The sequence below is a fragment of the Lynx canadensis genome, chromosome B4, assembly GCF_007474595.2.
Source record: "Lynx canadensis isolate LIC74 chromosome B4, mLynCan4.pri.v2, whole genome shotgun sequence".
Lineage (NCBI taxonomy): Eukaryota > Metazoa > Chordata > Mammalia > Carnivora > Felidae > Lynx > Lynx canadensis.
The window spans coordinates 98502257-98519787 of NC_044309.1; the positions used below are offsets into that span (position 1 = coordinate 98502257).

At 37.1% G+C, this 17531-nt stretch overlaps 1 protein-coding gene across 1 annotated transcript in view; it reads right to left on the bottom strand.

The window, feature by feature from the left end:
• The window catches only part of CAPS2 (calcyphosine 2), a 51313-nt gene that overhangs the window by 8303 nt on the left and 25479 nt on the right, over positions 1-17531 (bottom strand). Inside the window, exons 9-14 of the mRNA XM_032594012.1 lie at positions 13775-13849; positions 12528-12623; positions 12347-12440; positions 8514-8632; positions 7008-7081; positions 1991-2145 (exon numbers count right to left, since the gene is read on the bottom strand). Of these exons, the coding sequence (XP_032449903.1) occupies positions 1991-2145; positions 7008-7081; positions 8514-8632; positions 12347-12440; positions 12528-12623; positions 13775-13849 (613 nt within the window). The remainder of the gene's footprint in view (positions 1-1990; positions 2146-7007; positions 7082-8513; positions 8633-12346; positions 12441-12527; positions 12624-13774; positions 13850-17531) is intronic.

Here is a 17531-nt window from a genome sequence, read left to right on the forward strand (position 1 = left end):
TTTGAATGGCTCCAATATTATTCCATAACTCACACTGAAAGGTGTTATTTTGAGTCAAACCTTATGTCAGTTGGTTCATTTTACCATTGCCACTTATTCCTTTGCAAATGCACAACTTAGTAGAATATTCTATTCACAGAATTCCTAACAACAAAGAAATTACAGCATGAGGTTTTCTTAAACTAAGGTAAATATACTTTAAATGTCTCAGTCAAGTTGTTAGCTTTAAGTGAGAATGTAAATAGGGTATCTAGCAAGGTGATTGACAAATAGGTACTCAAAAAAAAAACTCCCTTCACTTCCTCCTAATTTTTTCAATTAAAATTCTAATAAGAAAACTCCATCTTAAGATGCCCTGCTCCCCACCACTTTTCAACTACTCCTAATTTGTCTGTCATAATACCCAGTACACGACTGACTTTAAGTATCTGTAAAATGTGCTGTTAAGTTTAAAAATAAGCCTGACGGAGCACCTGATGGGTGGCTCAGTCTGTTAAGCATCTGACTCATGGTTCAGTGCAGGTCATGACCTCACGGTTTCGTGGGCTGAGGTCCCACATCTGGCTCTGTGCTGGCAGCGAGGAGCCTGCTTAAGATTCTCTGTCACCCCCTCTCTCTCTACCCCTCTCCCAATCACTCTCTCTGTCTCTCAAAATAAATAAATAAACTTAAAAAAATAATAAAAATAAGGCATGTTCCCACGAAATTTTCTCATCTGAGGTTCAAAGCAACTCTGACTAGAGGTAGTATCTGTGGATTGTCCAGGCAAAGCCTGTCAATTAGAAAAGTTAAAAGACCAATTCAAAATCACACAGTTGAAGTAGTAAGGCCAGAACTTGAATCTATACCTCATAAATTCAATTTCCAGTGTTCCCTCCACAAAATATGCTACGTCTTGTGACAAGACCGTTTGAAGCAAGAGAGCAACGCAAGAGAATCCCTTATCCAAAACCCTTGAGGTAGACGTGTTTCAAATTCGCTATTAGAATAAAATCAAACTTAGTATGGCATGAAAGGCTTTAATGTAATAGAACCGTGCTAGGCTTATTTCTCTCCATTCTTCTCTTTTCCTTCCATTCATGTATCTACCCATGTAAACTAATGGGTCGCCTGTTTACTCAGCACTTGCGTATGCAAGGTTCTACTTGAGGTGTTACAGCAGGAAACCAGAAGCACCTTGGTGTCTTCCCAGATGGAACTTATACCCTACTTGCCAGAAAAGCCAGAGAATACTTGCAAAGTGGTATGAAGAAAATAAAATAGGAAATGGTACAGAGAGGGCTGGAGATCGGATGGGGCACTCCTTTAGGCAGGGCTATCAGTGTAGCGCTCCCAGTAGAGAAAGCCTGAATGATGGAAAATCCAGCCATGCAAAGGTCTAGTGGGAGATTGCCCCCAGCATAGAGAACAGGATGTATAATGGCTCTGGTCAGGGTAGGAGGTGTGAGGGTGACCTTCTGCCATTCCTAGAACAGGCTATACTCCCTTTCCCCTTCATGCCTTTACATGTGCTTCTCCTTTTGTGGTCTCGCTGTCTGATCCACACTCCTCCTCCCCTCTTGTCTGTTTAGTTCTTCCTCATCCTTCAAAAGACAGCTCAGCTATACCCTCCTGCAGGAGTCCTATGATCTTCCCTCCCCTTCCCCATAAGCTGGCTTGGAAAATATCCCATGTGTTCTGAAAGCATTCTCCACTTGACACATAAAGTGTTTTGTAATCTATTTATATTTCTTTTCCTTTGATTATGAAGACCTTAAGAGTACAGAGTATGTGTTCTCAGAGCTGAGAACAATGCCTTCTTATTAGGCTCTTGTTAAATGTAGGAGGGAGGAATGAATATTGAAATTTTAAAAAATCAACAGGACTTGTCGCTTGATGGCTAACACTGATTATGAGGCACAAAGAAAGAGACACATGAGCTACTAAAAATCTCACTAGAAAAATGAATAACACCACTTAAGAATACTATGTTACTCATTGCAGCACGTACGTTTTCGGACACTTCTAAGTGAAATGCTTTTAGAGCTTGCTTAAAATCTGCCTTAGCTAAAAGTCCAGTTCCTTCCTTGTCCAGTTGTTGGAGGTATTTCCCCAATCCAGTCAAAATACGAACACCTCTTTTGTGTAGCTGTTCCTTTAGCGCATCTGTTCAGGAAGAAGAGAGATGGAAACCAACTGGTCTAATGTACAAATGTATCAAATTACAATTGTCTTTCTTGTAGAATTAAAGCTGATGTAAGTGATACAAGGTAATGTGCTTGCTTATGCAACTAGATGGTGTGTGTGACTGACAAAAGAGTTTGGAAAATAGAATGCTTTTAGTAGAGTGTTATATACAAAATCACATGTAAATATACTAGAACTATAGCACCACTGTGTGGTGGAGTGCTGTATTTTAAATATACAAAAATAATGGGTCACTTTATCAGGATGAAAATAATCCAAGTGTTACAAATAAAATCTTAGTTTCTACTTTCCAGGCTTCCTCGTCATCTAATGATCCCACATCTTTAATCTCTTTCCTCTTTCCCATAATGATAAAATTGATGCCAGGCCAGTCGCTCCAAAACCATGAGTTCAACATTTCTAAAATAGTTTGAAATCATCAAAGGATAATTTACATATTAAATAGCATCAAGGCTTTGGAATGTTATCTTATACTTACACATTTAAAGTAGCCCTTTCTTCTAGGAATGTTTACGTTATATTCTCAAGCTCTTAAAATTCTCTTTGTGGGTCAGTGATTACATTTAACACAGTTTGTGCCATCATTACTTAAGAAAATATAATTAACGTTACTAGAGCAGTTATTGAACACAATAAAGAACACACGTCACTGGATTCAGCAGTGACAAATACTGTACTGACCGTGACGGAACAGAGAAAATAATTTACTAACAATAACATGAAGAATTTTGGACAGTTCAAGCACCAATCCCAGACCAACATTTTAAAATGTTTATTTATTTATTTTGAGAGAGAGTGCGAGCAAGCAGGGGAGGGGCAGAGAGAAAAGGAAACAGAGAATCCCAAGCAGTCTCCGTACTGTCAGCACAGAGCCTGGAGCAGGGCTCAAACCCACAGCCCTGGGATGATGCCCGGAGCCAAAATCAAGAGCCAGACACCCAACGGGGCTCAACCAAGTCACCCAGGCACACCAAATATAAGAATTATAGAAAGTACTAGGGGAGAGGAGCCGGGATGGTGGAACAGCATGGAAGCTTTTTGTGTGTCTCGTGTCCATGAAATACAGCCAGACCAACACTAAACCATCCTACACACATAGAAAACTGACTGGAGGATTAACACAACGATCTGCACAACCTAAACCACAGAATTCAGCAGGTACACAGCACAGAGAGCTGAACTTGGGGAGCAAGAAGTCGTGAAAGGTAGAGAACCACTTTGCGGGCAGAGAGAGGACAGAGACTGGGGCGGGGGAAGAATATGGGAAAAGCACCCCTTCCCAAAAGCAGCTGGAGAGAAGGTGGAAAGTTGGAAACAGACGCAGGGACTAAACTAAAAAGGGAGAAAGGAGAGGGTTTAAATCCCATTAAGACTGTAAACAAGAGGAGCGCAAAGGCTGCAACTCCACAGCTCGAATCCTGGCGGCGCTCTGGTGGGAAGGGCGAATCCCCAGGAACAGAGTGGGGTCCAGGAGGATCTCAGGCCACATGGGGAAAAGCAGTTCCACTGCTGGAAGGACATTTGGTAGAGACTGTTGAAGCCACCTGGTCCCAGCAGACCCCAGAGAACAGCCACATTCGCTGTTGCTAGAACAAGGTCATTAAGGGTGAAGCCTGGTGCCAGACGTGTGTTGTGGTTTTCCATAATCCCTGAAAAACTGCTGCTACACTATCTTGCGAACTTTTTCTAGGGTGGGCTGGCACCTAGCCTCAGTCTCAGGGCACCGGCATTAGCAGGGCCCAGCAGGCGTTCCTGGTGCAGCCGGCATTTGGCCATTGCTCAATGAGACCCTCCCGCGGAGGGGCGGAACAGGTCAAAGATGCAGTCCTTTGGAAGTAAGCGGCTGGGGAAAACAGCCACATCTGAGACAAAACTTGGGAGAGAGGTACTGCCTGGGGCCTGGTCACAGAGAGTGAAAAAGCAGGGAGTGGATGAAAGCTGAAGACTGAGGACAAGTGCGCAATTGCTGATCCCGGAGAACAAACTGGGTAGCTGGGTAGTACCATTTTCACCGGTTCCATGCATGCACATGCGCATACGCACCTGCGAGCTCTGCAACAATCCACCCCAGTAGGCTAGCAGTGCCATCTAGTGGAGAGCCGAGCTGTTACACTGAGCCCCGCCCAACTGGGCCAACTTCACTCTTCAAGAACACAAAGTCTCACCGCCAGCTTAATTTATGGAGTATAAAGAGCTACATAGACTGACTTCTAGGGGAAAACGAAGCAATTTCAGTCCTACTTCAATCTGTTAGCAGGCTCATCTATTCAATTTTCTTTTTCTTTTTTCTTTTTCTCTTTTACAATTCTTTTCTTTTTCTTGAATACAGAAAGAGAAAAAAATGATTTTTATTTTCAATTTTTATTAAAAATATCTTTCTTCAATTTTTATTACTATATTTTTTACTTTTGTGTAAGTTTTTCCAAATTCTACTTTACTTCCATCATTTTATTTTAGTCTACTTCAGTGTATTCACCTTTTCAAATTTTCTAACAATTTACTTTTTTTCTTTCTTTTTTCTTTTTCTTTTTTATTTTCTTTTTCTTGAATGCAGAAAGAGAAAACCTTCATTTTTACTTTCAATTTCTTTTAAAAATATTATTTAATTTTTATTACTATTGTTTTTGCTTTTATGTAAATTTTTTCAAATTCTATATTACTTCCATCATTTTATTTTAGTCTACTATAGTGTATTCACTTTTTCAAATTTTCAAATGACTTTCTTTTTTTTACCTTTTTTGTCTTTTTCATTTCTTTTTCTTAAACACAGAAAATGAAAAAATTCATTCATTTTTAATTTTTATTAAAAATATTTTTCTTTAATTTTTTTCTACTATACATATCTTCACTTTTGTGTATCTTTTTTCAAATTCTATTTTACCCCCATCATCTCATTTTAGTATACTTCAGTGTATTCATTTTTTCAAATTCTCAAACGATTCCCTTTTTTTTTCCTCCCCTTTTTTTTTCTCTAACCTGTCAAAACCTCTTTCAACACCCAGACCAAAACACACCTAGGATCTAGCATCATCTATTCTACTTGTGTGTGTGTGGTTTTAATTTTTTAATTTTAATACTTTTTAATTTCAATTTTTTTATTTCAATTTTTCTACCTCATTAACTCCTTTTCTCCCTTTAAAATGACAAAATGAAGGAATTCACCCCAAAAGAAAAAGCATGAAGAAACGACAGCCAGGGATTTAACCAACACAGATACAAGCAAGATGTCTGAACCAGAATTTAGAATCACAATAATAAGAATACTAGCTGGAGTCGAAAATAGATTAGAATCCCTTTCTGCAGAGATAAAAGAAGTAAAAAATAGCCAGAAGGAAATTTAAAATGCGATAACTGAGCTGCAATCATGGATGGATGCAGCGGCGGCAAGGATGGATGAGGCAGAACAGAGAATCAGTGATATAGAGGACAAACTTATAGAGAATAGCAAAGCAGAAAAAAAGAGGGAGATTAAGGCAAAAGAGCACGATTTAAGAATTAGAGAAGTCAGTGACTCATTAAAAGCAACAACATCAGAATCATAGGGGTCCCAGAAGAGGAAGAGAGAGAAATAGGGGTAGAAGGGTTATGTGAGCAAATCATAGTGGAAAACTTTGCTAACCTGGGGAAAGACAGACATCAAAATCCAGGAAGCACAGAGGACCCCCATTAGATTCAACAAAAACCGACCATCAACAAGGCATATCATAGTCAAATTCACAAAACACTCAGGCAAGGAGAGAATCATGAAAGCAGCAAGGGAAAAAAAGTCCTTAACATATAAGGGAAGGCAAATCAGATTTGCAACAGACCTATGCACAGAAACTTGGCAGGCCAGAAAGGAGTGGCAGGATATATTCAATGTGCTGAATCAGAAAAATATGCAACCAACAATTCTTTATCCAGCAAGGCTGTCATTCAAAATAGGAGAGATAAAAAGGTTCCCAGACAAAAATTAAAGGAGTTTGTGACCACTAAACCAGCCCTGCAAGAAATTTTAAGGGGGGGCTCTCTGAGGGGATAAAAGATGAAAAAATATATATATAAATAAATAAATACCAAAAACAACAAAAGATTAGAAAGGACCAGAGAGCACCACCAGAAACTCCAACTCTACAAGCATCATAATGGCAATAAACTCATATCTTTCAGTACTCACTCTAAATGTCAATGGACTCCATGCTCCAAACAAAAGACATAGGGTAACAGAATGGATAAGAAAACAAGATCCATCTATATGCTGTTTATAAGAGACCGACTTGAGACCTAAAGGCACCTTCAGATTGAAAACAAGGGGATGAAGAACCATCTATCATGCTAATGGTCAACAAAAGAATTATAGAAAGTACTAGATAGTATGGGTTTTATCCATGAAATGAATAAAATATAAGTGATTTTTGTAATATAATACTTGTCCTATGCATTAGATGATAACCTAAAGAGATTTATAGTAGCCTCTTGTAAAAGAAAAAATGCTACACTGGGAATGAGATTCATGTTGGGATTCTCTCTCTATCTCTGTCCCCCGTCCCCCACCACTGCCCCATTCCCCTGCTCATGTGTGCTCTCTCTCTAAAATAAAAAAATAAAATAAAATTCTTAAGATCATAATTCATATAATATTATTCAATTAAACAGAATCTTTAAAATAGAAGAAATCTTAAAAATATTTTTAAATATATATATATATCATAAAATATAAGCAAAATAAGCAAATAAGAAATATAAATCAAGTGCCTTTGTTATAAAACTAAGAAATGTCTGGAAAATATTGCTTGCAAAGAGAATGGTTGAAGACTTGAGACTATGGTAATGATACATACCTTGAATGGCCTTTAAGACAAGCCTATCATTGGCTTCTTGACTGGTTATATCCTCACGTTCCACAGAATCAGTTCTGCAATTGACATGTTCACGATGATAAAAATGTATTCTTTTGCAATTTTGAGTATGGAAACTCTAAGCTCTTTCCTGTTCCGGACTCAAAGAAACTCTCAGAGTTGGAAGAGTGCTTAGAGATTAGTCAAGTCCCACCTCTGCTTGCTGCTTTAATCCCCAGAAGACTGAATATGCTAAATCAAGAGCTAAAATCCTTAAACCTTCCAAGAACTACCTTTAAACATTATATTCATTTTGTAGCTATTTCAATGTTCTTTTAAAATTATTAAAACTATAAAATTTAAAATCAGTTTTAACTTTCAAAGTACAAAATGTAAAAACGTTATTTTACAAAGAGAAAAAAAAAATTGCATGCATTTGAGCAATACAGCACATAACAAAGAAACAGACTTCCTTTAGCCAATTTATGGGATGTGTCCTCTGACACACACACAGTACACCAATTATTGTCATTCTAATATGCATATAGCACGAAGAAACACTCAGCAAGAACAGCATATACACATATATATTCTGTGATTTAAAAATATATATTTTATTATATATTCTGATTATACACATTTTATATTTTATTTATATATATTACTTATATATAAATATGAATATATATAAAACATGTTATTTATACACACTTTGCATCAAAACATGTTTTTAAATGAATTTCAATTCTTTTAAATCAGAATATATATTATAAAGCATATATAAATAATATATATTGCAATTGACATGTTCATACACATATATTATAAAATATATATAAGTAATATATGTGTGGGGGCACCTGGGTGGCTTTGTTGGTTGAGTGTCCAACTCTTGATTTCGGTTCAGGTCATGATCCCAGGATCATGGGATCGAGCCCCAAGTTGGGCTCTGTGCTGAGTGTGGAGCCTGCTTAAGATCCTCTCTGTCTCTCTCTAAAATAAAATCTGTTTAAAATGTATGTTTTACGTAATAAATATTCTGTGATTTAAAAAACTCAAATTCATTTAAAAGCACTTTTTGATTCATACCACTTTTTTTTTCATTACGTATACCATCAATCCATGAATAATATAAGCAAGTGCTAAAAAAAAAAAAAAGCATTACACTAAAAATGTGGGAAACATTATAATATGGTACTGTAGTCTACCTTTTAAAATTGATAACTTCGGTGGCATTTGGTAAAATAAAAGTGATATAACACAGGCAAATTAATAAAATACCTTTAACAGAAAATGGGACATTTTTTATCTTTATTTAACTATTCCCACACATAAAGTGTATTTGAGTACAATATAGCACATAAAGGAGTCAAATATATCTATGCTTTGTTTTTCGAAAATATAAACCTTAACTAAAGTCAAAATGCTTTAGAACAGAATATCATTTTAAGATCATAAAAAATAGTGTTTTCACTTACTTTCAAAATGACAAGTGCATATTTTACTTACTTGAGAGAATCCAAAGCTATCTGATCAATATCAGTGATTCGAAGTATAAGTAATGTGTTTTCTTTTATGCTTTCTGGAAGTCTGGGATGATCAGAACTCAAAAATGTCAAGTTTGCTCCCTAAAGAAATTAACAGATGAATTATTTATTAATTTTTAATATTTTTAACGTTTATTTATATTTGAGAGAGAGACAGAGAAACAGAACACAAGCCAGGGAAGGGCTGAGAAAGGGAGACACAGAATCCGAAGCAGGCTCCAGGCTCTGAGCTGTCAGCACAGAGCCCGACATGGGGCTGGAATTCACAAGCCATGAGATCACGATCTGAGCCAAAGTCAGACAGACACTCAACTGACACTCACATGCCCCAGCAGATGAATTATTTAAAGCTAGGAAGTATATGAGAAGTAAAACACACTAATTCTAATTTTAAATACTCAATTCTGATTATACGATACATGGTATACTTTTATACTATAAAAAAAGTATATTTAGAGAATATTTGGAAACCACACAGGCTCCAGCTAATAATATTGGAAATTAAGGAAATAATTTCTCAATCAATCTCTCAATTAGAACAATCTCAGATTTAACAATCGATGTGAAAAAAGAACTCCAACTTTCTCTAAGAGTCAGAAGAAGAAAGGACAGTTATTTAATTATGGCATCCTTAAGTTTAGAAATACAACCATTGATTCACAGAAAGATGTACTGCAAATTGATGAACTACAATGGATCCATCACCCTCTCTCACCCGGTCTTTTGGAACAAACACCACATAAATTTAAAACTAATTGTAACCTAACTGGAGCAGCAGGGCTTTGGTGAAAAAATTCCTATCAAAAATTCCTAATCCAAACTTAGAAAATTATTATTTTAATCTCTGAGCTGCTCAAATAAATATGGTTGAATATGGACAAACATTAAAATAAGGGGCTTAATTATCTCTCTTGAAAATAAGGGGAGAGATTTCTTTCCTTTTTCCTGGAGTATTTACTTTAAAAACTTATAACTATAGTATTTTCTCCATTCTTTAAAATGTATATAAATTCTCTTGAAATGATTATATGAAGCATTGAAAGAGACTATATGATACATGTAGCAGAACAATGCCTATAAGCACACGTATATATACATTTGTGTGTACATACTTGTACGTGTTCTAAGTCAGAGCATCATCCAAAGCATGATTGTGAGTTAACGTATGTGGGTGCACTTTTATGCATGCGCGTCTGTGGGCACACGTACATGTTTATATGAGTATTATCTTACCACATGGCACTAAAATTTCCTTTAGGGAGTGTCTGGGAAAAGACCTTAACGGAGCATACAAAAGTGAAAAGGTAAGTTCCAGGATAACACCTGGAAGGTCCCTGCCCCCACCCCCACATAAGACAAGACCTGCCCCCACCCTCGCAAAAAAGGAAATTAAGCCTAATATCCCTGCATACAGAAATGGAAGACTGTGGGAAGAGCAAGTGGTGGAAGCAGTCAGAAAATGGACAGGAGGACTTATATCATGAGAAATGTTTAAGGGACATAGTTTTAATAAAAATGTCTATTGTAAGTTGCTTACACTGATGCAAAATAAACCTCCCTCTATTATGCCCTTCAAAATGTCTGCCACACTAAGGATTACATATATATATATATATATATATACATATATATATACATATATATATATATACATATATATATACACATATATATATATGTATGTAATACATACACATATGTATATGTGTATATATATATAAATTTTTTTAATGTTTATTTCTGACAGAGAGAGAGATGAGCATGAGCGGGGGAGGGGCAGAGAGAGAGAGAGAGAGAGAGAGAGAGAGAGAGAGAAGGAGACACAGAATCTGAAGCAGGCTCCGGGCTCTGAACTGTCAGCACAGAGCCCAAAGCGGGGCTCGAACTCACAGACTCCGAGATCATGACCTGAGCCGAAGTCAGACACTCAACCGACTGAGCCACCCAGACGCTCCCTTCGTTCTTTCCCTCCCCTTTTTCTTTCCTACTTTCCTTCTTTCATTCCTCTGTTCCTCTCTCTCCCTCCCTGCTTTCTTTTCTCTTTCTTCCTTCTCCTCTCCACCCCATTTGTTTCTTGGAAATCATAAAAGGCAGCAGAGTTCCACATCTGGTTCAAGTAATACAGAACAGGGATAGTGAGAATAAATCATAAACTACACTAAATCATTAAAGCAGCAGCTCAAAGCAAGAGGTAACTTTAATTTGGGGATAGACGTGAAACGTTCTGTCTGCAGGTTGTGAAATGGGATTTGGAGTTGATGTTCTCTAGATCTCAAGAAGCAGGCTAGACTGACATATGTCTAGTGTATTTATTTAATCCAAGTTTAAGATGTAAAGTTTTTCCTCACCCCAACTCCTCATGTAACTAGTCACAACATCTTATTGATTCTGCCTCCTGAAGACTTTAAAATTTTTTTCTAATTAGCTTCAGAGACACAGCCACTTGCCTAATTCAGGTTGCCGTTACCTCCTTCCTAATTAATGCTATTCAGGCCAATCTGGTTCTTTCTACTAGTCTTCAATCCATTCCCCATATTGTAACTAGAAAGATCTTTCTAAATCACAAACCAGATAATGTCAGCTCCCCTTGTTCCATCCACCTATCATCTTTCAATGACTCCCCAATAGATTTTAGATAACTCTTTAATAAAAAGTCTACTGTTAATAAGCTCTGACTCCTCTCTTGCCAACTCTTAAGTTGAACTAAAGTTCAGCCAGCTAACTACTTCCGGTTCCTCAAATAAGCCATGTTCTTTCATGCTTTTTGTTCTTTGCACGAGCTGTCTCCTCCACCTGGAAGCCTTTCCTCTCTTATCTACTTATCCCAGCCTAGCTAATTCCTTTTCTAGGTCAATGTTGGATGGTGCTTTTTCCAGGAAGCCTTTTTTGACCCAACAAAACTGAATCATTGCCCCTCCTATCCAGCCCTCCTTTTTGACTGTATTTCCCATTAGAGTGTAAGCTCCATGAAAGTAGGAAACTGACTTAGCTTATTCACTGTTCTATCTCCAATGTTTATCCTATGAGTATATACGTGTTACCTGGATGGTCACTGTGGATAGTGCTACATTTGAGATAATATAAACATAGTAATTTAAAATTTAAGAGCACTAGGGGCTCCTAGCTATCTCAGTCCACAGAGCACGCAACTCTTGATCTCAGGGTCATGAGTTCAAGCCCCACGTTGAGCGTAGAGCTTACTTTAAAAACAAAAATAAATATAAAACAAAATTTAAGAGCACTATACAAATTGTAATATTACCGAAGACCAACCCATTCTAGGGAATCCTTGTTATACACCGTAAGTCAGTAGTTGTGTGAGGTGGGGAAATCACAAGGAGGATAAGCTAACTATCAGATATATGACAGCTCCAGAGGCCAAGTATCCCTCTATACGGAGAAAAACATGCATCTTCAGGAGATAAGCCTGCAATTATGAGAAGCATTACTCCTGGTACTACTGAAGTAGCCACATACCTAGTGGCACAGCCTTGAAGGCCTTAAAAGTACCAAGAGACAAGCTCTCCCAAACTTATATCTCAGATTTGTGGGGAACGGTAGAGTGTTACGGGGAATAAATGCTATGCTTACATTCAGGCCACCAGGATCTGGACCTGAGAGGCAGAAGCTCCTGGGGAAAGAGCAACCGTTAGCCACTCACACAAATGCCCCTGCCCTGTAAAGAGTAGAGGTAATAAATTGAAAACTAGAAACCCTGTTCCCCCACCCCCACAGGATCCTACAAAATCCAACATCTGGTATTAAAACATTGGCACACATACATACTTAACTTACAACATAAAAATCACCAAGTTGGTATTGTTTTCCTTTTCTTCGTCCACACTGATGACTATAAATGTTTTTTTGAATAAAAGGAAGCACATTTGTTCTAGAAGTTAAATGACAAAAGTGCAAAGTTAGTCAGATTCTCTAGAAGTCATCATCTTGAGAGTTGTAACAATGTTTTATGGCATACCTATTTTTCCCAAATTGCCGATATTCATAAATTGTTAGGGACTGGTCATGAGTAAAAAAGAACCCAATCAGCTCTCTGCAAGCATCACGTCCATTTCTAGAAAAATAGAATAATATTAAAGATTTTCAAATAGGCTAATTTTCAAACTAAATAATAAACCAGAATTGTGCATGTCAAAGAATAGCATAACTCTCTTGAATGTGTGCCAATGAGCAAGCATTATGGACAGCTACAGGGGAAACGACCTGGCTTGCTGAAGTGTCAGTTTAAGTAAGATTCGGATGGAGAAAAAGCTTTACCTTACACTGATATGCATATAGATATATTACAATTTAGATTACTATTTTGACATAGAATTTTAAGATAAAGTGAAAACAATTTTTAAATGTTGACCTTGCAAGAAGCCACTCAAGGATAGACATTTTCATCTTTGCCATTAATAGAAAGTTTAAGGGGCTCCTGGGTGGCTCAGTCAGTTAAGCGTCCAACTTTGGCTCAGGTCACGATCTCACGGTTTGTGAGTTTGAGCCCCACCTCGGGCTCTGTGCTAACAGCTCGGAGCCTGGAGCCTGCTTCGGATTCTGTGTCTCCCTCTCTCTCTCTCTTTCTCTCTCTCTGCCCTCCCTTCCTTGCTCATGCTCTGTCTCTATCTCTGTCTCTGTCTTTGTCTCTCTCCCAAAAATAAATAAACATTAGAAAAAAATTTTTAATGAAAAAAGAAAGCTTAAAATCACTAAACAAACATGATAACTTTTAAAAACACACTTCACCTTTAATATACACAAAGAACATCAGCATTTTGTATCATTGGAAGTTTATAAGACAGAGATAACATATGTGAGAATCATCTTTCTTTTCACTTTCTTGTATCTATCAATAATCTACTAGTGATTTAAGCCATTAAAAGAAAATCAAATAAAGCAGCTTACATAAAGGTTAATTTTTAAATGGTCTACCATTTTCTACTAGTAGTATATATCATCAAAAAATTCACTTCTAAGTTTCTTTTCGAAAGACATTTTAAAATCACTTTTTAAATAACTTCTAATTAAAATGTCTTATTTGTACGTTCCTAGTTCCTATAATTTTTGCAACATACTAATATATATTACCTAAAATGTTCATTCTACATTCACATTTTTTTACTTAAATGTGACAAAACTAACTAATCTCATTATTCTTATTTCTATTTGAAGAGACTATTTTTTACAATTATAGAATTAGAAGTTTAATAAAATCACAATTACCTTGATATGATCCTACCATCAAACTGTACTTTGTGGGAAAGCATGTTTTCAGTTAATGTAGAATGGGTTCTTATCCTGTTAAGAAATACACTGGTCAATAATTATTTTAAAGTTACTTACACTACACTTGATGTAAATGATGAAGTACGAAAAAAAGTAACGTTGGTATTTTGAAACGCACAGAATGAAGATGAAGTTATAACCCCCCCCCCCCCCCACGTTTTGAGTGCTCACTGAAGCCGACTCGGAGGAAATAACCCTGAGATGCAGTGTATAACACATGAATGACTTCTATTTGAATGTATAGTATCAAAGTGCTACACAAGTAAACAGCACATTTGTAACTGGTCCTACCTGCAGCCATTTCTAACGCTGTTCTATGCCTCCCTCCAACCATATAATTTGCTTTTTTAGTTTTTTTCCATTAGAGGTAACTAAGGGACAAAGTCCTGCCAATAACTTCCAGGAAAGACTTTCTTTTACCCTGGTGACAGAGTGTGGCATGGGAACAGTTCCTGCCTGTGAATGTGGCAGGGAAAAGATGCCAGCCATCAGGCAAGCATGTCAGAAAGGCCAATAAGATCTTGAGAAAGCCAGCCCAGAGCTGCGTCATCACTGAGCCACTGGCCTAAAACCAACCACTACCTCCAGGCAACTGGTTATGTAAGAAAAATAAATCCTGACTTGTTTAAGTCACCATCCGTCAAGTTTTCAGTCACGGGCAGCTGAAAACATTCCTTACCAACATAACAGAATAATGGAAAAGGATGCTGGAAGAGGCTCCAGCCTTGCGAGAGGTCTAGCTGTAAGACCCCAGGCTGCTTATTTAATCTTATGGCCTTCATGAAGCACAAAATGACCTCACGAAGATTGCTAGTCCTAAAATTTTGTTTAATAATATGAAATAAAACCCAAATATCCACACTTTGGAACCCTGTTACTAGTAATCTCCTTTATATTAAGAAATCTGAAAAATTGGTCATGTGTCTTTACTCTCCTTCCTAAATAATTTTTTGGTGCTCCAATAAAACTGCAGGTGTAATGAAACTGCAATAATGTAAATAGTAAGTGAGTATATGAGTCATTGGGATCTTGAAAAGTAATACTTCAACAAAATCTAAGTCTCTATGAAAGGTAAACAGGATACACACAACAAGAGCCTATGGACCAAAGGAGTTTGTGAACACAGGATGGAGCCATGAAAAATTGGTCATCTCGATTCAACTTAACCCATTAGTATTAATGTGCATATTGAATGCTCACTACATGCCTAAAAAAATTCTAAATGCTGAGAAAAAAACAGCAATAACAGCTACTATTTATTGAGAACTTCCTAGACATCAGTCACTATTAAAATCACTTAAATGTGCATTGGTCCATTCAATGCTTGCAATAACTTCATGAAGTACTATTATCCCATCTTACAAATAAATTTTACAGAGTCATATAATTACTGCATGACAGAGCCCAACCTTGCTCATAACCATTATATTAGATTGCTTCTCAAAGATGAACAGAATTCAATTTAACAGTGATAGGTTGAAGTAACAGCAGCTTAGAGTCTAGAGTCTCCGTGAAAAGATAAAAGAATAAAACATTTACATTATAAATGGAAAGTTCTATGCTAAGGTTTTAAGTATCCAATAAGTAGTACCAAACACTTCTACCCAAGTTCTTAACCAATACAAAATAAGAATCAGGCAGATGAAGATTAAAATATGTATTTTATTATATTACTAACTATATACTATATTACTATATACTATATACTATTACTATATACTATATACTATTACTAAATACTATATTACTAACTATATTACTAACTGTATTATATGACTAACCCACTCATTCCCAGTGGGTAGGGACCCTGCGAAATGTAATGCCTTGAGCAGCTTCTGCAGGCAGCTGGCTCCCAAAGAAAAGACAAGAGGAAGGGCTGCCCTATACCTGCTATTCTCACTTCCAACTCTGAAGCAAAATCCTCTTCTCCTTCTCCAGGAAGAATGAATGCGGGAGGACGAAATCCATGAATTCAGTAATTCTAACTAATACCACTATAGTATTTTTCACTGAAGGAGGCTCAATCTAAAATTTATATTGACAAGGGGTGCCTGAGTGGCTCAGTTGGGTAAGCATCTGACTTTGGCTCAGGTCATGATCTCATGGTTCATGAGGTCAAGCCCCCAAGTCAGGTCAGGCTCTGTGCTGACAGCTCGGAGCCTGGAGCCTGCTTCAGATTCTGTGTCTCCCTCTCTCTCTGCCCCTCACCTGTTCATGCTCTTTCTCTGTTTTTCTCTTCAATAATAAACATTAACAAACTAAATTAAAAAATAAGTAAAATAAAATTTATATAGAAGAGGAAAGGGCATAGTATATCAAGCCAATATTGAAGGTTTTTTTCTAATTACTCTAAAAGAAAGCAATACCAATTAAGACAGGATGATATTGGTGCAGAAATACAAAATAGGGAGATGAGACTAAAGGAAAAGCCTAGACACCAACCATGCATTTATAATAATTTGATATATTAGGACATATGCAGCATTATGAGTTAGAGGGACAATGAGTTTGTGATAGGTAGAGATTTCCTAAAGATACATAGGGCACTAACGATAAGTGGAAAGATCGGCAAACTGGTCTACATCAAAATTAGTAAACTCCTATTCAGCAAAAGACTTGATCAAGAAAATGAAAAGGTGACCATAGAGGAAGAAAAGATCTGTCCAACAAATATAACTGAAAAAGGACTTGTACCAAGAATATATAAATTAAGTTCCACAGATCAATGCAAAGAAGATAACCCAACAGACTCGAAGGGAAGATTCATGTAAGAGGAGATCTGTTTCATACAAGGGGATATGGATAACACACCCATAAGAACTAAGATGAAAGACATTGACAATACTGAACACCAGCAAAGATGTGGTGAACTAGAATCCTCTTACTGCTACAGGTGGGAGTGCTAATTGCAGCCACCACTCTGAAAAACTATTTGGCTTTATTTTTTAGAGCTGAACAAATGCATACTAAATGGTCCAGCAATTCCACTTCTAAGGATGTACTGAGCAGAAACGAGGACGTATGTTCACCAAAAGGCATACACCAAAGTTCACGGAAGCACCACTCTGAAACAGCCAAATGTCCATCAACATCGTGAGTAAATAAACCGTGGCATATTTATATACAATGAAATACTGTACAGTGAGAATAAAAGACAAAAACAAATAACAACTCATAACATGTTGACTCATAAACATGTTGAGCAAAAAGAAGCCAGATACATAGTGTCTAAATTTTGTGACTTCAGTAAGTTTATAATAAGGCAGTTACCATCTATAATATCAGGACAGAGAGGTTACCCTGTTATGGTAGGGGAAGGGGATAGGCAGGCAAGGGGAGTTTCTGGGATGTTGGTAATGTTCTATTTCTTGATGTAGGAACTTGGGACCTGAGTATTGTTCACTTTGTGGAAATTCCTTTGCTGTACACTTAAACTGTGTACATTTTGTGGACATATACTTTATTTCAATAAAAGTTTACTTTAGAAAAAGAAACATTTAGGGGCACCTGGGTGGCTCAGTTGGTTAAGCATCCGACCCTTGATTTCAGTTTAACTCATGATCTCACAGTTCGTGGGTTCAAGCCTGGAGTCGGGCTCTGTGCCCACCGTGTGGAGCCTGCTTGGAATTCTCTCCCCTCCCCCACCCCGCCACTTGTGCCTCCCCCCCTCAAAATAAATAAATAAACTCTAAAA